Below are 24,188 nucleotides of genomic sequence, written 5' to 3'. Positions count from 1 at the left end.
TGGGGACTTGTGGGAGAAAGAACAGGGACGGGGAAGACTGGACAGTCCCCAAGCGGAGAGGGGCCACAGGAGCCCAGAGGACAGAGGACCATGGGAGACAAGTGAGGGCACAAGCTTCCCTGGCTGAGGGTCCGTGGCACCCAGGAGGGCAGAGAGGGAGCTGGGGAACCGGCTGGGAACCTCAGAGCAGGCAAGTGAGAGACAGAGAGTGGGGCAGAGAAGGAGTCTCTGTTCTGCTCTGATCCATCGGCCCACGCAGGTGAGGAGTTCTCTGAGACTCCGCTCCCTGAATCTGAGAGCTTACTAACAGGAGGCCAGGTCCCTGAGGTAGGGATCAGACATGTAATAAATGAATGAATGTGAATCACAAATACAGCTGGAGCAGCCACAGACAATCAGGGCAGCCCACCCCTTACAACTTCGGGCACAGAGGGCTTGTTGCTTTCTCGAAAATCTAGTTAATGACTAATTAACGGCTAGTTAATATCTAATTAATGACCAGTTAATGACGGTGCTCCTAACTCCATCATCCCACTCGCTTTCCCCAAATTCAACACAACTGGCTTTCAGTTTGAGTCTCCCAAAACGTCTCCTAGGGTGTGGGTTACAGCCCAGCCCTGGTGTCTCACTCTGGGTGCATCGGCCTCCCCTTCCCAGATCCACGTACAACTAAAACCCTAATAATTGCTGGCCCAGGCTGCCACCACTGCTTCTGTTTATAGCCTGTTTTGTTTGTTTTTTATTCCTTAGGCACTGGCCCCAACAACAAATGAGGAGAAGCCACGTTCTCCGTTTTCTGCAGACAGGGTCTCCCCTGGATGGGGTCTTCCCCTAAGGCGAACTTCAGATCTGCTCAAGCTTCCCGTGGTAGGGCCAGGAGGCAGGGCCTGGGCTGGGGAGACCAGAGCCCCGCAGTGATGCTCAGATACCCGCATTGGGCTGGGAAGGACCCCATAGTGAAAATTGAGATGGGAAAGAGTGAACATGTCTTTGCCTGTCGTGGCCACGGGCAGACTCTGCTCTCACCATGGTGCTGACATCCCAAGTTTTCAGACTGGCCAGGACCCAGTGACAACATCTGGGTCCTTGAGGCTGCGTGGGGACTGTCCCCAGCCCAGGGCACTGGAAGAAGCTGGGAACTGACAGCCCTAATCAATAGTCCCAAGGGAATGGCCAGCCCTCCTCCTCCTCCTCGCAATCCTGGGTTTCTATAAGGCAGAAAGGTTTTCTGAGAAACAAGGCTTTTGAAAAGAAGGGGCTGCCTTTCTGTCTGGGCATTCAGAAAGGGAGAAATCAATGGAGAGACTGAACGAAGGGCTCATGGGGAATGCAACAGAGGGGAGGCTGGGGCGCAGGGCTCCGGGTCTGCGGATCTGTGTCCCTCCCGCATCCTGCTTTTGTCCAGATGGGCCTCGGAGCAGCAGTCCCTTACTCCAGGAAGTCATTTCCCTCGGCCAGTAATGAAGATGACGCACTCGGAAGCTTGTGGGCTCTGAGGAGGGGAAGGTCGCAGGGGCCATGCATTCATCCCAGCACAGACAGCATGTGGCTCTGGAAGCAGACACAGGCCGGGCCTGGGCCAGGAGGCAGCCGGGAGCCAGGAGCGCATGCACCTCCCTGGAGGCCCATGCTTCTCTCCCCAGAAGCTCATGCACAGCATCCAAGGTGCAGGGCCCAGGTGTTCCGGAGTGACAAAGCCCCGAGCTGTGGTGATGGGAGGGAGGGAGCACCGGTCTATGGCTGTTCTCCGGGCGGATGTGCCGTCTCCGTCTCTGTCTCTAATGTCCTTGCACCACTGACCTTGAGGAGCCTTTTGTTCCTCTTGTCCCAGTTTGGTTTCCATGGGAACCTGAGTGGCAGCGTCATCACTTTGCTGAGGTGAAATGCCCCCGGATGCTATGAATACCCAGGGGAAAAACTGCCAGAGAAGAATAAACCATCCGAGAGACTTCCCCGCAGGGCAGGGCCTTGTCGCCCGCTTCCATTTCCTCTCAAGTTTCAGGTCTCTTTGTTTTCGGTCCCCGAGTTCACGGAGGCTGCAGGGGAACAGAAGCCCCCTCAGTTTAGTCTGGATCTGGGTCCTCAGCAACTGTCTGGTGCCTGGTAGGTGGGTGATAATTGCTTAGTGGGTGTGGGCTGTGATAAAATTAAGCGATTTGATGTCCTCTCCATAAATCCAGGTAACGACATAGTGTTTTTGAATTGGAGCTGCTCCAGAAATTTGCCATTTGACAAAATGACATCATTGCAGACTTGTAAACTGCTGTGGATATATTTTATTTTATTTCTCAAATTAGGAAAAAAAGCTAATGGTACACTTGAGAGTGGTCACTATAGCCAAGCTGATTGGCAGCCACTGAACTTTCTGGAATGCACCATGGGCTTCTCAGTGATGTGCTGGACAATGGGACAGGTTTGGAATGAGCGGTCTTCCATTCTAACTTTAGTTTCTGCAGAGCCGTTGAGAGCATGGAGCCAGGCTGCAGGGACTGGGTTCAAATCCTGACTCTGCCACTTAGAAGCTGTGTGTACATGGGCAGAACACCTGGGCTGCCTGAGTCTCAGTGCACCTGTCTGTTAAATAGAACGATAATAGATTCCATCTCACAGATTCATGGTGTGGATAAAATGAAACAACATGTGAAATGCTAAGAACACCACCTGCTCATAGTATGTCCTAGATATCTTACTGTTACCATTAGCATATTTTGTTTATTCCAAGATATATTTTTTTCCCATCTGATATCTATGAAATCTAAAGAATTTTTTTTCCTGTCTTGGGACACAGAATAATGGTGTGTTTTAGATTCACTGAAATACATTATTGCTGTTGTTTTTATCCCTGGTCTCTAACATGGTATCTGGTAAGTAACAAGGGCGCCATACATTTTGCAAAGAATAAATTCTCTCCCTGCCCTCTGAGGCCTTGGTCGAGGTCTCTCCAGCCCTTTCCTTCCTGGAGTCACAGTGCTTAGAGACAGGCTGCTGGGGTCAGCATGTGAGCTCAGCTATGATCAGAAAAAAAGTACTGTTGGCCACGCGCTGTGGCTCACGCTTGTAATCCCAGCACTCTGGGAGGCTGAGGTGGGCAGATCATGAAGTCAAGAGATCGAGACCATCCTGGCCAACATGGTGAAACCCCATCTCTACTAAAAATACAGAAATTAGCTGGGCTTAGTGGTGCGCACCTGTAGTCCCAGCTACTCGGGAGGCTGAGGCAGGAGAATCACTTGAACCCAGGAGGCAGAGGTTGCAGTGAGCCAAGATCGCACCACTGCACTCCACCCTGGCCAGGAAGCCAGAATCCATCTCAAAAAACAAAAAAAAGTACTATTGAGAAATGGCCCTGGCACTAACTGGAGGCCACCTCATTTCCCGCCTTGACCTCTGGGCCCATGGGGTGGCTAGGTTGCCTCATTTGCATCCTTCTGACAATCAGAGGGAGCTTTATATCCATTGCAGTCAAAGCCCTTCAGAGAAACAGAACCAATACGATGTGTGCATAGAGAGAGACTGAGCCTAAGGAATTGCAGAGGCTGGCTAATCCAAAATCTGCAGGGCGGGCTGGCAGGCCACAGACCCAGGAGGAAGCCAGCGCTGCCCGTCACTCCGAGGCCATCTGCTGGGGACTTCCTTCCTGCTGGGGGAGCTGAGTCATTCTCTTCGGGCCTTCATTGTCTTCAGCTGCTTGGATGAGGCCTGCCTGCGTTACAGAGGCCAACCTGCTTCACCAAAACTCTGCTGATCTAATGTTTATTTCATCCAAAAAACACAATCACAGAAACATTCAGAACAATGTTAGACTAAATATCTGGACGCCGTGATCAAGGCAAGTGAACATACAACTGGCCGTCACAGTGTGTACGGAGGACTGTGAAGGTGTGTATTTGCTGAAGGCCCTTCTTCCCTAGCAGAGGCTGCTCCCGCTCCCCTGTGGCATCCTAGGGGAGGCTGTTCCCGCTCCCCTGTGGCGCCCTAGGGGCTCTGTCAACTCTACCGTAGTATCTTCTGTTATCTCCCCAACAACCCTGCCCTGCAAGTAAGAGTGTTTTTATTTTCCAGAGTAAAACAATCAGAGTTTAAATGACTTATTCGTAGATAACTCTGGGAAGCCAAAACACTGGTCAGATTCAGGTTTATTTGTCTGCAGCTCTTGCTTTGGAAGGATAATAGTAGCTACTGTTACTATGGTTTTATTATCATATTTAACACTTAGGTTTGCTACATTTCAGGCACTGTTCTAACTATGCTAACTCTCCCCGAGAATTCCAAAGGCAGGTGTGATTTACAAGTCATCTGAAGGTGGGAACTGCCTGCAGTCCACATTGCCTGGGCATGGACCCCCAGGACGCCTCTGAGCTGCCAGGGGCTGGTTATTTCTCTTCCACCTGCCAATCCTCTTCCCTGCATTTTTTTCTTCTCTTTTTTTTTTTATTGAGCAGCTGATGAACACCCGCTCAGGGTGGGCATGAGTGCCCTGTGGTATTTGCACCCCATCTGCTCTCAGCACCTCCTAATGGCTTCTGAGACGAGCTCCTGTCTTTCTCAGTCTGATGTGTTTGGTGAGAGGCCGCACACAGGACAGGGTGGGTGTGATCCACACCCCGTGTGCTCCTGGGCCCACCACCCTGCACTTGTCTTGTGCTTTCCTTAATGGCCAGTGGCCGAGGCTCAGTCCTTCTGTCCTTGTCCTCACGAGAAACATGGATCTTGGCAGCGGGACATCTGTCACTCTCTGAGTGTTCATTCAGGACTGAAGTCCCGATGGCACAGGGAAGCCAGGAGCATGAGATCTCCTCCTTCACCGCCTCCTGTGTAGCTCTTTCCATCGGGACAGAGCCAGGTGCTGAGGGGTCACAGAAAGAGAAAGTGCCACCTGGACCTCTGGGCCACCAGGTGAGGTGACTAAGGCCTTTGGCACTTTGAGAAGACACTGGTAATTACCTGGCGTGAATAATGAGTGATTCTTCTGCCTCAGCCTCCCGAGTAGCTGGGAATGCAGGCGCGCACCACTACCGAGGGAGACCCGAGCATTCAGTGGGAAGAGGGAGCAGTGTGGGTTAGGTTGGGTGTGAAGAACGAAGGGGGAGTGACTTCTTCTGGGGAATGGAAGACAGAGAGGATTTTCCAAAAGGCAGAGAGAAGGGGGCAGGACAGGTGGCGGGAGAGCAGGGAAGAGCGAGCACCCTGTGAAAAGGGGTTCTCTACCTCATCCCGCCTCAGGTTCTGCGTTCCCACTCCCATCTACCCTGGCCTCATGCCCCGGGTAATCTCTTTGCCGTTGGCATCTTCCGCTTCCTCCTCTCCAGCAGACATTTCCCATCTGCGCTTAGGCATGCCTCAGTGTCTTGTATCTTAAAGCATCAGCTCACAATCAGAAACTCCAGAATCATCTCCACCCACCCCCTTTCCCTGCAGACACCTGCTGCCCTGGTTCTCACCTCCACGTCATGGCCAATATTCCAGGAACTGAATCGTGTGCACCTCCTCTCAGTCCTCTTGCCTCGTGCCCCCTCAGCCCCTTGACACTGGCCTCTGCACCCATACCCTGGCGACAGCCCTTGCTAAGGGGCACTGTTCCCCTTGCACTCCCCCTCTCGGCAGCATACCACACTCCTCCCGACATCCTGGAAGTGCTCCTGCCTTGGTCTTTGATGGCCTGGAAACCTGGTTCCATTGGTTTGTCTCCTGCCCTTGTGCTCTCCTCCTCCTCCTCGGGCTTCTGTTCCTTGGATGCCTCGCAGAGGCTTCCCATGCGCTATGCTTTGGATGTTTGTCCCCTCCAAAGCGCATGCTGAGCCATAACCCCAACACGGCAGAACTGAGAGATGCAGCCTTTAAGAGGTGATTGGGTCATGAGGGTCCTACCGTCATGAATGGATTAGTCCACTTGTGGATTAGTGGATTCACAGATTAATGAGTTAGTGGATGAATGGGTTCTCGTGGGGTGCTTTGTGCCACCTCAGACCTCTACAGACTCCCTCACCAGGTGCAGCTCCTTAACCTTGGACTCCTCAGTCCTTCATAAAAAATAAATTCCTTCCCTTTATAAATCACCCAGTTTCAGGTACTCTGTTAGAAACAACAGAAAATGGACTAAGGTAACATTCAACGCAGAAAAAATGGAACTTAGCTCTTTTTCAAGCACAATCTTTCTCCAGTGTTTTCTTAGCAAATGTGATGATCGTTTAGTCTCTGTTCGGGTCACAAATGAGAATGCCAATCTTGACACCTCTCACCCCACTCAGGGCCTTTCTTCCATTCCTCACTGGCCCTGTTGATGCAGGATTTTTTTTCTTGGTCACTTTGCAAGCTGGGGACCTCCAGCCAGCGACACCCCACCTGGGCCTCGCTCGGCCATGCTAACTGCTGCAGGAGACGGCCCGCCCACTCAGCCTGCCTGGGCGGAGTCTGGCTTGTGCACCAGTTCCCAAGATCTTGTCCAGCATCCAAGCAGAATGAGCCAATCAAAGAACGAGCAAGGCAGAAAGTTTTATTTTGTTATGAAAGGGCTTTCGGCGGAGACGGGATGCAGGGGTGGTCCCCCTACCTGAAGGTGGGAAATTCCTTGTGTGTCTGGGTCCAGTGCTTTTATGGGCTTAGAATAGGGGAAGGACAGGCAAACAGGAACAGAAGTTCTCACTCTGGTCCGAGGTTTTACCCAGGACTGTCTTCAGCTTGGACATGGTGTTTCACCGGGACCTGCCCCTACCTGCCTAGGCATTTGGCTGCCTCTGGTCGGTATCAGTCAGTTCCACCTGTAAACATGACCAGCAGCTGCCCACTTCCTTTCATATCTACTGATTTACTTCTGCTACCCTGATCTGAGCTGTGAGCCTCTCCTGCCTGGATTAACACATTCATTCCCTAACCCACTTCCCCACTGCTGCTCTTACCTTCCTCATGTCACGCTCCATGCCACAGCCAAACTGGGATGCATAGTAGGGATGCTATGTAATGAGACTTGCAATTTTGAAAAGTTGCAAGTCTGATTACATAGCATCCCCACTTACGACCTGCCAGTGACCTCTCTTAGCTGCAGACCAGCCCCACTCCTTGCACTCAGCTCCTTGCCCATCCTTCCTCCGACATCCCAGGCTCCTCTGTCTTCCTGACGTTTGTATACGCTGTTCCCTGTGTCTAGGAGGCTCTTCTTCCTTATCTTTACCTAAGTCATTTCTGCTCACCCTTCAGAGTCCAAATCCAGCGTCGCTTCCCGGGGGCACTGTCAGCGCCTGCCTGGTTCTGGGCTGCTGCTCGCTTTCCTGCTGCATATTCCCTCATGGTGCTCTGCTCACAGCAGATCTCAAAGTCTGAATGTGACACTCATTGCAGGATGGCTTTTTGAATGCCTTCCCTGGTCCCCAGAATGAGGCCTTCATTTTGTCTGCTGTCACCACTGTGACCTAGAGTGTGTGTTGCATACTCTGGGTCCCCAGTGACGCCGCTGAAGGCCCCGAACTCTCTCTGCTGCCAGCCTCTCCCCTGCACTGCAAATCTGGTTGTTGCTCTTGCTTGCTTCGATATCTTGGGTGGCTTCAAACGATCCACACATTCACACTCCTCTTGTCAGTCTCTCTCACTGGAATGAAAAGGGCCTAGGAGGGCAGGTCAAGCAGCCGATGTCGAGCATGAGGTTTCTCTGAAGTGTCACATTTCATCTTTAAAGTCCGGTGAAGTACCAGTCAGAGTGGCTATTATTAAAAGGTCAAAACATAATAGATGCAGGCAAGGCCGCAGAGAGAAAGGCACACTTACACACTGGTGGTGGGAGTGTAAATGAGTTCAGCCACTGTGGAAAACATTTTGGAGATTTCTCAAAGAACTGAAAACAGGACTACCATTCCACCCAGAAATCCTATTACTGGCTAACTATACCCTGGAAAATAACACACCTGCACTCACGTGTTCACTGCAGCCCTATTTACAATAGTGGAGATGTGGAATCAGCCCAGGTGCCCATCAACACTGCATTGGATAAAGCATACATGGTAAATATACTACACAGTTATACCAAAGAATGAAATCATGTCTTCTGCAGCCACACAAATGCATCCAGAGGTTAACGTCTAAGCAAATTAACAATTAACACGAAACAGAAAACCAAATACTGGGGCAGGGAATGGTGCCTCACGCTTATAATCACAGCACTGTGGGAGGCCAAGGCAGGTGGATCACTTGGAAGTCAGGAGTTCAAGACCAGCCTGGCCAACATGGTGAAACCCCGTCTCCACTAAAAATGCAAAAAAATTAGCTGGGCATGGTGGCATATGCCTGTAGTCCCAGCTACTAGGGAGGCTGAGACATAAGAATTGCTTGAACCCAGGAGGCTGAGGTTGCAGTGAGTGGAGATCGTGCCACTGCACTCCAGCCTGGGTGACAGAGCAAGACTCCATCTCAAACAAAAATAAAAACAATAGCAAAAACAAAAACAAATACTGGAGGTTCGCACTTATGAGTTGGAACTAACCATTGGAGATGCGTGGTCGTACAGATGGCAGCGATAGGTCTTGGGGACACTAGATGGGGGAGGAAGGTGAGGACTGAAATGCTCTCTATTGGGTCCTATGCTCACCACTTGGGTGCGGGTTGGATCATCTATACCAGATCCTGCTTCGGCCTACCAGCAAGCCCTGGGCCCCTGCTGGGTGTCCCCAGCTGCCATGGACAGTCATTCCTGCTGACACATCCCTACCACAAGCCCTGGCGTTGATAGCTCGGTCTTGTTTTGCGTTTTTCAGTGCAGTAAGAGCTTGCCTGACCAGGGTGTAGAGCTGCCTCATCCTGAAAGCCCCCCAGGGCAACTCTTAACCAATGGGGTAAAGCACTGGTGTGTGAATCCCCCAGCTTCCCTGGGGGGGCTGCTGCTGAGCTGTATTCTACGTGACACTTCCAAGGATCCCGGTGGGCATGACCTCAATCACCCACATTCGATGCCACAACCTGTACTGACTTTTCTCCCTTCCTGTGTGTCTCTCTCTGCACTTCCCCCCCTTGTCCATTCTATGTTTGCCTTTCGAATAAATGATGTACACCCAGGGCCTTGTCTCAGCCTCTGACTTTGGAGAACCCTAAACTAGGAAAGTTGATATCAGAAGCAGCCGTAAGGAGCAGCCCCTGAGGATGAAGTTCTGAACTGGGATCACTCGCTGGATACCCCTTGGCTGGTGGTATGCAGGGTGGTGAGACCTTACTAAGCCTGTGGTGGCTTGAGATGAGGTCCAGGCGTAAAGGGACACACTGGCTCATGCAGCAGCCCTGGCAACCAAAGTCATGGAGGACGTGGGGATGGTCATGGTCGTGAAGTGAGCTGGTTTTCTCATTGCACAAGGAACCCCACAGAGAGAGAAGGATGGGCTTAAGCCCACAGCTATCAACACAGGAGTCATTTTGAGGCCACAGGTCTTTATGGCGTTATTTAAAATGACTTTCATCTGCTACCAACAGAGGACAGGCTGTACTGAAAATGAAGTCGGGAGTTGATCGCATGTGTGGTGGAGCTACCACAGGCTGAATGCAGAGCCCCAGCTAACTCCCCATGCTAACAGCAGGGTCCTGATGCAGGTGGACGGGACCGTGAGACTGGGGATGATTCATCAGCTGGGTCCTCGGGAAGAATATGCCAAGATGTCGTTAGACATGCCAGAGATTTACAAGGGGTAATGCCTGTGAACAAAATGCAAACTAAGTAGAAGTGGGCAAAGGGAGCCTCGGGTTGTGATGCAAGTCTGACACCTATGAAAGGAGAGAGGCGGAAGGAGGGTCAGGCAGGAAGATCCTTAGACTGCACGCTGCTCAGAAGACTTTTGGTGAGTGCTGCAGGGGCTCCAGCCCAAAATGGCCCATAGAGGAGCCCACCACAGCAGTCATCATCAGCCGGGCTCTGCCTGGGAAACACACAGCCTTGATGTGCCGGCCCCTGTTGCTGGAGGCTGTCAGCTCGTTGCATTCCTTGGGGCTGGGTCTGTCATGAAGGGAGACCTTTTTCTCTATTTTGCAAAGGAGGTTAAGTAAAGGGCATGAGGTCTCTGAGCAAGCTGTAGATGCAAGGCTTGTTTCTGGGTTATCCGGCTCCACGACACATGTGCTTAATCACTAACCTTGTGGCCTTGGAGAGTGGGCCGGCAGTGGGCGACACCAGGTTCTTGATAACAGTGGAAGTTAATGTGCACTGAAGTCTTGTCTGCACGTGGTGCAGTGCCAAAGCCTGGAGATGCCCGCTTGACTCCAGATGGCGGTGAGAAGTGCAGGACACATCTGTAGTGGCAGCCTGAGGCCATCTGGGGGGAATTGCAGAGCTCTGTAAGCTCAAGCTGCTGTCTCTCAATTTCTTCTGCTCACATCAGTATCCATGATCATTTCCAAGAATCCAGGCCCCCAGTGTGGCTGCAGCCCCCACGCCGTCTCCCTGCCTCCAAGATGGCTCTGTACCCAGGGCCAGGCTACCATGTTGTGCCCGCCCGCCTGTTTGGGGTCAGAGCTGAGTTTTCACTTCTGCAGTTGTGTTCTGTGCAAACGCTGGCCGGGCTGTCCCATCCACGTGGTGAGTCAGGGAGTCCCCACCCAAGTCCACAGATGGTGACAGCTGAGTAGACAAGGAGATGGAAGGGGCCCGGGGAAGCCCAAAGCATGGGTGGCCTCACAATGATTCCTGACAGCCTTTCACTAGGGTTACATTGAATTTTCACCCTGGGGGCCTGTTTTAAAAATGAAGCAACCCCTATGGATCCATACACACACACACCCTGCTGAGTAGAATAGATGCAAGACCAGAGTATCCCAAGCGGTCTTCTTCAGATTATCCACATCTGAATGGCAGCACATGCACTTTTTTTTTTTTTTTGAGACAGAGTCTCACTCTGTCACCCAGGCTGGGGTGCAATGGCGCGATCTCAGCTCACTGTAACCTCCGCCTCCTCAGTTCAAGTGATTCTCCTGCCTCAGTCTCCCAAGTAGCTGGGATTACAGGCATGCGCCTCCACGCCCTGCTAATTTTTGTATTTTTAGTAAAGACAAGGTTTCACCATGTTGGCCAGGGTAGTCTTGACCTCTTGACCTCGTGATCTGCCTGCCTCAGCCTCCCAAAGTGCTGGGATTACAGGTGTGAGCCACCGCGCCTGGCTGAGGATGCACTTTTAAATGCAGGCTTCTGGCCTCACATCAGACATACTGGATCTTCATGTCTGCACCCAGAATGTTCTCTAGGTCACACTCACACATTCCAAACTATGACAACAGCTTCATGAGGAGGCTCCGGATGCCAGCACTGAAGGGTGTTAGGCGGTCATCTGGTTAGATGCCTGCATTACAGGGGTGGGGAAACCGAGGGTGAGATAGACAGTCACCCCTCTGGGCTCAGACTCTGTGATTCCTGCTCAGCCACACACACCACGACCTTTTGAGTTATTAACACTTTAATGTGCTGATCAATTTATCATATCATTTCACCCTGGTAGGGACAGCCTAAGGGCATAAACTGTCACACCGCTCCCTCCAAGTGACCAGATAGGCTGAAGTGGGCACAGTCCCAGATTCAACAAACAAAGATACAGTACACCTGATTCAATTGAATTTCAGGCAAACGACAAAATCTGTTAGTATAAGTGTGTCCCCAGAACTGCATGGGACACAGTTACGTTCTACCATTAGTTATTGATCCCCTGAAATTTCAATGGAACTGGGAAACCTGTATTTTTATTTGTTAAATCTGGCAATTCTACTCCCAGGAGTTAGCAACCCTCTTAAGGCAATGAGAGGGGTGCAGTGTGGTGGCCTCTACTGAGATGTGGTTTATGCACAGGGGGTCCTCTATGGGTGCTGCAGGAGGAGGAGGAGGAGCAGCTGTCAACCCCACAGGCTGTGACTCGCCAGGTGGAAAAGCCCATCTCAGAACGTCACCTACTGTGAAACTCCATTTCTATAACCTTGAATTGACAAACCCATAGGGAAGATCTTGTGTATCTGGAGAGCACAGGGGTTGGCTATACCCCCCCAGGGATGCCCTACTGCCTGTCCTTGGAGGGTGTCTTAGTCAGCTTGGGCTGTGTCATAGAACACCATAGATGGAGTGGCTTAAACAATCAATGTTTATTTCTCGCAGCTCTGGAGACTAAGTCCATGATCAAGGTGCCAGCAGATCTGATGTCTTGGGAGGGGTCATGGCCCGTTTGCAGAAGCCTACCCTCTTCTTGTATCCTCACGTGGCACAAAGAGAGAAGGATCTTCTGTCTCTTTCTGGTTCTTTTTTTTTTTCCGAGATACAGTCTCACTCTGTCACCCAGGCTGGAGTGCCTGGATCTCCCAGAATCAAGCAACTCTCCTGCCTCAGCCTCCCAAATATCTGGGACTACAGGTGTGTGCCATCACACCTGCCTAATTTTTGAATTTTTTGTAGAGATGGGGTTTTGCTCTGTTGCCCAGGCTGGTCTTGAACTTCTGAGCTCCAGTAATTTGCCCACCTCGGACTCCCAAAGTGCTGGGATGTCAGGCCTGAGCCACCGTGCCCGGCCTCTTCCTCTTTTCCTGAAGGCGCTAATCCCACCCGCACGGCCCCACCCTCCTGACTTCATCTAAGGCGAATCCCTTCCCCAAGGCCCCACCTCCAAATCCCAACACATCAGGGTTAGGGTTTCAACATGGGAATTTGGGGTTGCGGGGACACAAGCATTCGGTTCACAGCAGAAGGCAAAAACCAGTGCTCACCAACTACATATAGGAGGCGGGAGGGGAGAGAAAACCCAGTCCATGTGACAGTGAAAGGAGGCCAGGAAGGAGTCAGCCAGAGACAGGACACCTGCCTGGCTGTGGGGGGAGTAGGCAGTGCGGGTTTACAACCCCTGCCCTCCCTAATCCCAGCCTCCGTAATCTCGGCCTCCCTAATCGCTGCCTCCCTAACTTCCCACCTCCCTAAGCCTCTGTGTCCCTAACTCCCAGCCTCCTTCTCAGTGGTGGTTTTCTCCTTGTACCTCCAGGGAGGGTGGGGAGAATAAGGGATGGGATAGGGGATCGAAGGAGGGAATTATCCAGGAAGCCAATTCCAAGTTTGACCTCCACATGCACCCTCTTGTTCCCTGCTCTCCCCAGGAAGTGCTTCAGGTGCCAGGGCAGCTGGCCCTCCCAGAGCCTGCCCAGCTCTCAAGACAGATGCCCTGCTGCTCATAGGCCGCAGGGCCCTGGGGGCTGAGGTCATTGTTTTGCCGTATGACCTGGCAAATGACTCCCTGGGAGCGCTTCTGCTGTAGATGAATGTGCTATAGCCTTCCACTGTGACTCATTCCACGAGTCTCCCTCACATCTGGTGCATTCGTCACTGCAAAGCAGCTGTCTGCTTCATAAGCAGTGGCTCCACTGACTGCCCACGCAAGTAGGCAGAGAATCCCATTTCTAAAGGCTCCGACGAGTCCCTCCCCCATGTCAAAGCAAGACTCCCTCCCCGGCACCAACCTCACAAGCCAAGGGGCAGGGGGAACTTGCTTTTCTAGAAAAGGCTCTCGCCTGACCCCTCATGTATGGGGTCAGAGGGAAGCTGAGCCTTGTTAGCCAGGATGGGCCCTTGGCCCAGAACCCTGCATGGGGTGCATGGGCAGCATGACTGGCTCTGACTCGGGTGCTACCAGAAACCCCTGAGCCAGGACCTGGGGCAGTGGCACCAGGCACAGGGCGGCCAGGTGCTTCGTACGTGCTCAGCAAATCATTGCAGGATCAGGCGGGGTGAGTTGTATAGAAGGAAGAGGAGGAAGTGTCCTGGGAGAGTGTGGGGGGCTCCCCAGTAGGGGGACAGTCTTATCCACAGCAACAGGAGCACAGCTGACTGCTGCTGGAGGGGATGCTCGGCCAGCTCAGCCCAAGAGGTTCTTGGAAAGCCAGGAGTGACAGGGAAAACACGAGGACGGTGACACAAAGGAGGACGAGGGTGGAAGAGACGTCGCCTCTGTCCACACATGGCCCCGACTGAAAGGGGAGAGGAGTGAATGTTTACAGAGAAGCCACTTTGAGTGAGGCCGCCCCCATGAAATCTTATTTAATTCTGTAATAATCCACGCGACAGTTACCACTGTGCTGCAGAGAAAGAGACTCAGAGGTTGAATCTGGGTCTGTCAGATTGAAAAGGAAGTTTTTGGCCAGACACGGTGGCTCACGCCTGTAATCCCAGCACTTTGGGGAGGCCGAGGCCAGGGATGGGGATGGCGGGGAATCACCTGAGGTCAAGAGTTCAAGGCCAGCCTGATCAACATGGTGAAACCTGTCTCTACTAAAAATACAAAAATTAACTGGGCATGGTGGCAGGTGCCTGTAATCCCAGCTACTTGGGAGGCTAAGGCAGGAGAATTGCTTGAAACCTGGGTTCAGTGATATGAGATCGAACCACTGAACTCCAGCCTGGGTGACAGAGTGAGACTCTGCCTCAAAAATAAAGAAAGAAAGAAAAGACTTTTTCTTTTTTTCCCAAGATGAGGTGGACACTCGAAGTGCAGCTGAAAATGCTTGTGGCTCCACATCTGGGTGGTGTTTGAAGATGATGGTGATACGCTTATGCAAGGGGAGAATATTAATCTAATACGTGTGGTTTTCCATATATAACTCTCACTGTAAATTAGTGATTAAGGCAAGGGTGATTGTAATCCACTCAAAGGTCAGTAAGAAAGAAGTGAGCTATAGAATTAGGGATGGATTGCTATGAATCTTGGAGGGGGCTGTTTCTTTGGGTGTGTGTCGTAGATGTGTGAGTGAAAATGTCACAGTCTGCCGGACACGTCTGTGAAACCTGGCTGAAGGGTTTTGCTGAAGAAACTCTGCAAGTTTTCTCGAGAAAGACAGGGGCACCTGGAAATGGTGAGCACTGACTCGTGACATGCAAAGACCATCCTGCAGCGAATGAGATGAAGTGGAACCACATGGAACGTGTCACTGAAACTAACAACCAAACTGCTTAAGAATTATCTTCCGGAATAGGCTATCCTAGGCATGGTCAAATACAAACTAAGGGCGATGGGGTGCACTGGGTGGCAGGGACGTAGGAATCAAAGTTTCTACTAACTACAGAGTTCGTCCCCCACCGCTGGCTTCTGAGCTTTGCCTCCCTGAGGTCTCATATGGCAAAGGAGCCACTTGCTTTCTTCAGTGCAGCTTTCTGCCCACCAGCTATTTCATTGATTCAGCTGTCTTTTCTCCAGTTGATGGGAAAATGCAAATCTGTAAGGAGAATATGGAAATTCACTCTTTTAAGCCAGCTACCTGTCACACATCACAATAGAAACCAACGAGGTGACAGGAAGTTTAAAGGAATGCTTCAAAAATGAAAATAAAGCATTTAAATGGGCAGTGGAAAGCAAGAGAAATTGCAAAGCTACAACATGAAAAGAGCTAATTAGGAGGAAGTCAGAGCAGCCCAGATCCTGTGACAAGCAAGTAAGCAAGCTAGCAAGAAGAGATGGCCGCACTCAGAGGGGAGGGAAGCGGTGGCAGTGAAGCCCGGGGGTGCAGGAGAGGCCATTTGGGCTTCCTCAGGGACGGTGGGCCCGAGGGGAGCAGATGGATTGCGGTGGGGATGGTGAGGGCAGCTCTGCTCAGGAGGCGCATAAACCAGTGTAGCCTTGGGCTTGCCCTGGCACATTTTCACCTGGGGACCCTTCCGTGGGCTCCTTACTCAGCATCCCCCGGAATCACAGGGACCTTGGAAGCCGTAGTGCTGGTCTCTGGGAGGGTCTTCCCAGGTTAACACCCGGAGAGCGCTTGAAGGCCGGGGCCATGGAGAGCCCTCTAGTTCCTGAGGAGAGGCATCCTCCCGTCCAGCCTCTGCCCATTCAACGAGGGAGCCCCTCAAGCGTCAGTCCTAGCCTGCCTCTCTGTCCACGCTCTCCCTCCTTCGAGGACAATCTTAGCTAGTAACTCAGCTCCAAGTCCCACTTACAGCCTGATGACTCCCAAACTTAGGACTCTCACTGTTCTGTCTTCGGAGGTGTATGCAAATGCCGGCTTTTGAGGGTCCTCAGATGCAAACGTGCAAATGCAGGGGGTTGGCTAAAAAAAACTCATGCCGTTCTTTTCCCGACCTCTCTAAATGAGAGTCTACTCAGTGCAGCGAGGCTCAGGGGTTGTGCAGCCTCTGTCCATCTGCTTCTGCAAGCCAGAGGCCCGGGCTCCTCCCTCACAACTCCCCTCTGCCTCAATCCGATCGTTCTGCGAATTACTGCCCTAAAACTCTCAAATTCAGCTACATAGCTGCAGCTGCACTGCCTCCTCTGTCCAAGTGGTCGTCACTTCTCACGCAGCTGGCCCGGCATTCCTTCTCTTGCCCCTTCAGAGTCTGCGGTCCCGCGTGGCCAGTTGGCAAGTGCTGCCCCCTGCTGGCCTCAGGCAGGAATGTGGCGGCTAAGGGGACTCGGGGGCCAGCGGGGCGGGGCGGCGCGGGTCAGAGGGCGCGGGAGCCGGATGGCAGGTGCCTCTCAGGTCCGCAGGGATCCCTCTCATGTCGGCAGGGGCCTCTCTCAGGTCGGGGGGATGAAGGGCAGCGATTCCTTTTCATTTCTGTTTCTTTTTTAAAACTTGGAGCATGAAAGAAATCTTGGGAACTGTTGTAACCTAAGAAAGAGGGACGCCTGCGCTGTAGCCGGGAGGATCCCAGGCGACACCCTCAGGAGACCCAGAATAGCTCTCTGCAGACGGGGCGGGCGAGGAAGGCCCCGGGCGGGGTGCTGGACACGGCCGGTTCAGAAGGTTCAAGTGAAGTCTCCCACAGGGCGCGCTCTGAAAGCCCTGCTGTGGAGAGGACGAAGGTTTTGCCTGGAATTGGCACCGTCTTTTGAGGGCACATTTTAAAGGTGTAAATCATTAATACTGATTTGATGGCAGATCATTGCTTTTGTTAACAAAGCTTGCATGTTTGGTCTTTTCTTTTGCTATGTGTGTGTGTGTGTGTGTGTGTGTGTGTCTGTGTGTGTGTGAATGTGTCTATGTGTTTTTACCTGGTTCTTGCCTTTTGTCCAAGAACCTGGTTCTTGGTTCTTGTCCAATGACATGGACATTTTTCTTTATAAAATAGAAAGGTGTTTTTAAATAAACAAAAATTATTCTATGCAATAAATCAGAGCAATCAGTGCAGAACCCTCCTTCCAACTTGGCTGTGGGCTCCCAGAGGGCGTGGACTGAGTCAGCTTGGTTTCCCCAGGTCCTGGCGAGGTGCTCGGGACACAGAGAGGCTTGGCAAATGCGTGCTGAGTACACTAGTGAATGATTTCAAGTTACATCTAGCCTAAAGAGATGGCCTGAAAAGGCTTCTAGGAACACCCTAATTCTACATGTAAAGAACCAACTGCAAAGCCCTCCACTTTGAAAGGGTTCTGCTTGTCTGTTTGCTGGTTTTTATTTTTTTTAAAAGGAGCAATCTGATTTTTATACACAGAGGAGAACAGTTAACCTGGCTGGGGAATGAGGCATAATGCATGGAAGGTAGGAAAGCTGGAGGCAGAGGGCAGGGCCCAGGGAGTCCAGGATTGGAGCTGGGAAGAGGATCATGAAAGGGAGAGGGTGGGAGGCGGAGGGAGAGCTGGATTTCACTGAGCACCACATCAAGCAATCCCAGCTTTCCAGATGTGCAAATGTCAGATGCACGAGCAGTGCTTTGCAAAATGCAATTTCCCTTTTAAGATGAACACTTTAAGGGCCTTGAAGAGAGACTGGTTTTCTCTTTCAGATGCTGCCTGTTTGAAATGGATGTGGAACCAGCTCTGAAGGTCAGGGCTGGGAGCTAGAAGCCTTCTCCACTTTGGTAAGGAGCCCGCATACCACCTGGCACCCCACGTAGGTGGCTGGCTGAGCCCATTCCCTGGCTACAGGCAGGGGGGAAATGGAGCAGTGATGTGGGCCATGGACCTTGGCACTGGGAAGGGTCTTCGAACAGTCTGACCAGCTTCTGTCACACAGGGCATGTGCAATAATACTTAGGAAGGATTTGTCCAGGATGGCTCAGAAATACTCCTGAGTTTACAACTTGGGAATATTTATGAAAAGAACCTGTGACTTTTAGTCCTTAAAGGGCAGGGTTGAGTACAGCTGGATAGAGCTGCTCAGACTGTGCCCCAATGTGGCTAATGACCCGTGACACCCAGGAGAGAGGAAAGGCCACACCATCTCCACACCATCTCAGGGTGAACTCATAGCGGGTCCCCCTGGATAAGCCCCCTGCTGCGCTCTCCCCAGAACCTGCCATGAGATCTGAACTGTCAGCCCTAGCTCCCAGCCAGGCTTGGGCCGACTCCCTGCTCCCTCTTCCCCAGGGCTGCTGCCTCCCTGGGCTTTTTACAGTTCTCTGGATACAGCTGCCCCTTCCACCCCAGGACCTTTGCACATAGCTGTTCCCCCAGAACCCTTACCAGAGGAGCTCATTCCTGCTTCTGTTTCAAGACCCAGCTCCCAGGCCCCGCTCAGAGCCTCCCCAGAGGCAGCCCTGCCGTTCCTGACCTTAGCCCCCGTTTGTTGCTCTCCTAGCCCTTATTGTGAACTGTGATTCTTTGATTTGTGTACTTTTTCTGTCTCTGTCTCTCCCACTCCCCACCAGAAAGCAAATTTCACCAGGGCAAGAGACCATATCATCTCTGCTATGGTCTAAATATTTATGTTCCCTTAAAATTCCTTTTTTGAAACCTAGCCCCTAAGGTGATGACATTAGGAAGCAGGGCCTTTGGGTGGTGATGAGGTCATGAGAGTGGATCCTCATGATGGATGAGTGCCCTTATGAAAGAGGCTTCAGGGAGCCTGTTGGCCCCTTTCACCAAGTAAGGACACCTGGAAGGTACCATCTGTGAGGAACAGGCCCTCACCAGGTACCTGATCTGCTGGCGGCCTGATCTTGATCTTGGCATTCCCAGCCTTCAGAACTGTGAGCAGGAAGCCTCTGCTCTTTACACATTACCCACACTAAGGTATTTACTGCAGCCCCAGTAGACTAAGACAGTCTTGATTGCCACTGAGTTTGCAGTGCCTCTTTCTGCTCTGGGTACATAGTAGGTGCTCACTAAATATTTGCTGAATAATGGATATGTGGGAAAATTGAAGTAATGAAAAGACAGAGACCCTTTGGCCATTGTGTGGAGTTGGCTCTGTGTTTTCTGAGATGTCATTTTAATCCTTTATCACAATGAGATGGTTTTTCGAATGCCCTGCAAAGCTCCACCAATTCCAAAGGGAATAATCAGGATGATCAGCTCCCGGACTGATGCCCAGGCTTTCCTGCTGCCATGGATTCTGGGAGACAAAAACAGGAGTGGCTTCTGGGCAGGATTTTTTTTTTTTTTCTGACACAGAGTCTCACTTTGTCGCCAGGCACCAGGCTGGAGTGCAGTGGTATGATCTCGGCTCACTGCAAACTCCTCCTCCTGGGTTCAAGCAATTCTCCTGCCTCAGCCTCCTGAGTAGCTGGGACTACAGGTGCACGCCACCACATCCAACTAATTTTTTGTATTTTTAGTAGAGATGGGGTTTCACCATGTTGGCCAGGATGGTCTCTATCTCTTGACCTCATGATCCGCCTGCCTCAGCCTCCCAAGGTGCTGGAATTACAGGCGTGAAGGATTTTATCTTATATATGAAGACAGGGTGTGTTCATGGAGTGCTTAATCTGAAGAGGAGGAGTGTAAGGCTCTCCCAGTGCAATTACTGAATGGGAAAGACACCAGGAGATTAAACAGCCACATTCTTATCCATCAGGGCACAGTCTGGGTTCAGCAAATGCGCTTCCTCCTTTCCTAGCTGTTTCCATAAACCAGAGCAAGCAGGGTCGCCTCTGTAGGGAGAGAGAAGGTGAGTGCATTCCTGAGTGGTCATGTCTGCCCACTTCCCCAGGTAACTGCACGGTGAAGTGAGGAAACAATCACTGCCTTGAAGCTTCATATCACACAGGGCTGGCTGCAGTCTCTTTCATGAGCCTGTTTATTTAAGAGGTGATTTGGGGGCTGGGCATGGTGGCTCACAGCTGTAATCCCAGCATGTTGGGAGGATGAGGCGGGTGGATCACTTGAGGTCAGGAGCTCAAGACCAGCCTGGCCAACATGGGGAAACCCCATCTCCATTAAAAATACAAAAGTGAACCTGGTGTGGTGGCAGGTGCCACCACAGTGGTGCCACCACCAGGTGCTGCCTGGGAGGCTGAAGCAGGAGAATCACCTGAACTTGGGAGGCAGAGGTTTCAGTGAACCGAGACTACACCATTGCACTCCAGCCTGGGCAACAGAGCGAGACTCTGTCTCAAAAAAAAAGAGAGGCAATTTGGAATGTGGCATCCAGTGGGTGCACACAGGGGTTCTCAGTGCCCCTACACGTCACCTCCTCGCTCACTGCTGCAGACTCGCCCAGCATAGCCGAGGATGGCTCCGCTTATGCTTTTGCTTACTTGGTAGAAAAATGAAGCTCAAAGTATATGTTAATGTGCCCAAATTCTCAGTAATTTCTCCTCTGGGATTTAAGATTTTTGCTTCCACCAAGTGAGCCAAGGTTATTTGAATAGCAGCTTCTGAATCAATGTAAATACTCACTTAGAGAAAAAGTCAGCAATGTTTCTGTTTTCAAAACTCCTTCCTAGACATTTATTTGCCATAAGAAAGTCAGCACACTTTATGGCTGGGATCTAACAAGGCCTTAAGGAGATATCTGCTGTGCATGCATCGGTGTCGGTCTTCTGACTGGAACCAGCAGAGCACATCTTCTGGGCCCGGGTGGGTGTTCTAAGGGTAACATTCAGATGGTTGCTTTTATTAGATTATGTGTCTAGTTCTCCTTCCTCGAATTGCAATCTGAGCTTGACTGGCAAATGTGCAAATTCAAAGATTCATCGTTTCCCCTGACCTCATGTCTCCATTCCGACACTGAACAGTAAGTAATTGTACTGCCATCCCCAGGCAAGGGCCATCCCCAGAGCTCCTACCTAGCCTCTGCGTGGGTCTTTCCCACTGTGAAGGCAATTCACCCTCAGCGTCACCAGATACTCTTGTTCACGGCTGATTCTGAGGCTCGGCGTGTGCTTTTGGCCCAAGTTCTACGCACAGATTCACCGATGCCTGGTTACCGTGGGTGGGCCACGGGGCAAGGAAAACACTCCCACACATCAGGGCTGTGCCGCCTTTCCCAACTGAAGTCACAGCTCATTCTGAATCAGAGCCCTGGTGATCCACTTTATCCTTTCAGGATGGTGTCCGTGAGGGATTTTCAGTAAATTTTAGCTCTTCAGTATCACCACTGGGTGACCAGAGCAGAAGAGAAGCCAACATCACATCCTCTACTGCTAAGGACATTTTCAACGGAAACTTTGGGACTTCTCTTGAAAGATCCTGAGATCCTTTGCCAACATGAGGTATCACAGCCTCCTCTGCCCCTTCCCTACTGTTCAGCAAGAACAATCATTTTGCAAATGTATGCCCTGAAAGCAGAATGCTAGTCCAGTAGCCCCCTAAAGTAGACATTTTTAAAGTTACTCATTACATAGGTAATGTGGGTTCTGAATATTTGACATTAAAGAATGTACAGAAGGTATTTGGGGCTGGAACGAATGACTTAATGTGAGAACCTACACTGCCCGCACCCCCTATATCTGTCACCAGCTCTACCTCCAAACACCTGGTGCAGCTGCCCCATCCGGCCGTCCCCGCCCCACCTTTGCCCATTCTTGCACCTTGAAACCAGTCTAGATATTGATACTACATTTTTAGGCTAACAAAACCAAGAAAAAAAGGTTTCTAAAACTGGCAATGAGTTTAAAAGGGAAACTGGTGGCCGTCTGTTTAAAATGAGAAGGAGTTCTGCAAGGTCAAGTCCATTTTATTAAGTGAATTTTTAGCACTGCAGTGGTGTTCTTTTTCATAAGAAGTGGTGTTCTTTTTCATAAGAAGATTGATGAAACCTACACAGGGAGGAAAAGATTTGACGGCAGTTTAAGGTGACGTTGTTAGCAGAAACCAAGGCGAGCCGATAAGTGGCTTCTCCCCGAAAGCAATTCTTCCCTGTCTAATCTCTTTTTGCAGCTCATTAGTTCTCTGGGAATCAGAGAAAGGTTGTTTGCCAATTTTCCTGCCGCAGGGGCACATCGTGCGTGGAAGCTGGGACTCTACGGTACAGCCCATGATGCCACCCCGAGAGCCAGGGATCTCCTGATCTCTGTTGCCCAGACCCAGCAAGGAGTCATGGGCACAAGAGTTTGGGCAGGATCACGGCCCCTGCTGTTTGTTTGGGAGGCACTGGGCACCAAGGCCCTGCCTCGCATTACTACAGTGGCCTTAGGAAGCTCATAAACCTCTCTGAGCCTCGACTGTCCCATTGGTAAGGGGTTACTAAGAGCTTCTCAGCAGTGTTTTGAGAATCAAGTGTCTGACCCAGAGCAGGCACCTAACATGTGCTCAGTGGTGCTCGGCAGAGGTGTTTTCAGGGCACGGTCTCAAAATACAATGGGCAATGTTTGGTTTTTGGCAACTTCAGGTTTCTCTGGGACTCACCCCATATGAGGCACAGGATTGAGGGGGGCTGGAAAGCAAGCCATGAGATAAGGGGTGTGAAAAGGGCACCCCACTGTTACAGATCATGAGCAGGGATGGTGCTCCCCAGACAGCAGGGGGTCCTCTCCTCCAGCAAGGTAACTGCTCAAGCCAGGACCTCAACCTCAAAGCAGCAGCAGGAGGCGGTGGGCAGTGGGCTCTCTGACTACACAGGAGGCCAGCGGGAGTGGAGTCTGAAGGGGAGAGTCATGGGCAGTGCTCATTCTGCCCTGACCTGGGGACACAATCCTTCCGGCAGTGGTGACAACATCTGTCAGATGTCAGATTGGTGGAGCAGGAAAACGAGTGGGAACGAGTTCTCTCTGAGTTCCTGGAGGCTTCTCCCTTACAGCGGACATTCTCAGAGGGCTTAAATTAAGGCAAGAAACCAGCTATCCCAACGTTCAGTGTCTGAAAGTGAAATATCACTTTGGGATTTTGGAGATACTGAAGACTGGGAATGACCAGTGAGTGCACGACCCCATCTGAAAGCGGGGCTCAGCTCTCTGGGTCCATCAGATGTGATGGCATGGGCTCAGAGCCATCACAGAACCAAGGGCTGTGGCCTCTGAGTGGTTTGTATGCAGGAGCAATGTTTTGAAAATGGCTGGGTGCGGTGGCTCACACCTGTAATCCCAGCTACTTGGAAGTTTGAAGCATGAGAATCCCTTGAACCTTGGAGGTGACAGAGTTTGCAGTGAGCAGAGGTTGTACCACTGTGCTGGGAGACAGAGTGAGACCATGTCTCTACATAAATTAATTAATTAAGTGTTTTGAAAGTGACCCCTTGAAACTGTCCACCATCAGACTTTGCACTTAGTAAGTCCGTGTTTATTCAAGAACTCCTAGAGAAGGAAGAACTTTTCAAACTTTCATTGGATCAACTGGTCACCCGGAAGGGGATTTTCTCAGGATGTGAAGGGGGTCTTCTTGCTTTTAAATTGCCATGGTAGAAGGCAGAGGAGGCACACTGGGGCCGGGCTGCACTAATGCCAGTATGCCCAGGCTCGGGCCAGGCAGGGAGCTTTGGCATAGGACCCTCTGCACGCTTCTTCTCCTCTACCCAGAGCTTCTAGAAGTGGCTGAGAGGTGTGACTTGGTCCTGGCTCACAGAGGGACCTGATGGAGTGAGAGAACTGGAGAATGGCTCCCTTGGTCAGGTAGGGGATGTTTCAGAGTCATAAATGAAGGCAGGTGTGGGGAGAAGCCAGGTTGCCATCCAGGTGCCAGGCTTCCTTCGCCTTCACCTTCCCTCCCTTGCTTAGTTGACCCCGTCATGGGCTCTAACCTGGGGGAACTGACTGGTCCAAAGACAGACTTAGATCCTGCAAGGGGATGTGGAATGGTTTTCCTGTTAGTAACCCTGGGGTCTGGGGAGCCCTGGGCAAGTTCTGGGCCCAGCCGGAGGGTTCCAGCTGTAGCTCCGCTGAAAGGCACCCAGCCTTAGTGAAGGGCTCCCTGCCTGAGACTCCTGGGGGTACACAGCTCCCTTGCTGGGGCACTGTCTGCTTCCTCTTCCCTTGAGTAGGGTGCCAGCCCATTCCCCATTCCCTCCAAGGCCTGCTTCCCCATGAAGGATACCTGGGACCACGACCCCACGCCCTGCCACTGGTGGGAAGACCTCACGTGGCCATGGCACCCTGCCCACCTCTCAAGATTCAGCCCACGAGA

General features: G+C 51.5%; 1 protein-coding gene across 1 annotated transcript; it reads left to right on the top strand.

Moving 5' to 3' along the window:
- The first annotated feature begins 818 nt into the window (after nucleotides 1-818).
- Nucleotides 819-1,143, top strand: TP53AIP1 (tumor protein p53 regulated apoptosis inducing protein 1). The gene is given in 3 exon segments (XM_021671102.2): nucleotides 819-903; nucleotides 906-985; nucleotides 988-1,143. Coding segments are annotated over 3 exon segments (321 nt in total).
- Nucleotides 1,144-24,188: the final 23,045 nt, after the last annotated feature.

This window comes from Aotus nancymaae, unplaced genomic scaffold (assembly GCF_030222135.1).
Source record: "Aotus nancymaae isolate 86718 unplaced genomic scaffold, 86718_ANA_hifiasm-v0.15.2.pri h1tg000012l, whole genome shotgun sequence".
Taxonomy (NCBI): Eukaryota; Metazoa; Chordata; class Mammalia; order Primates; family Aotidae; genus Aotus; species Aotus nancymaae.
This window is presented reverse-complemented; position numbering and strand designations above follow the sequence as displayed.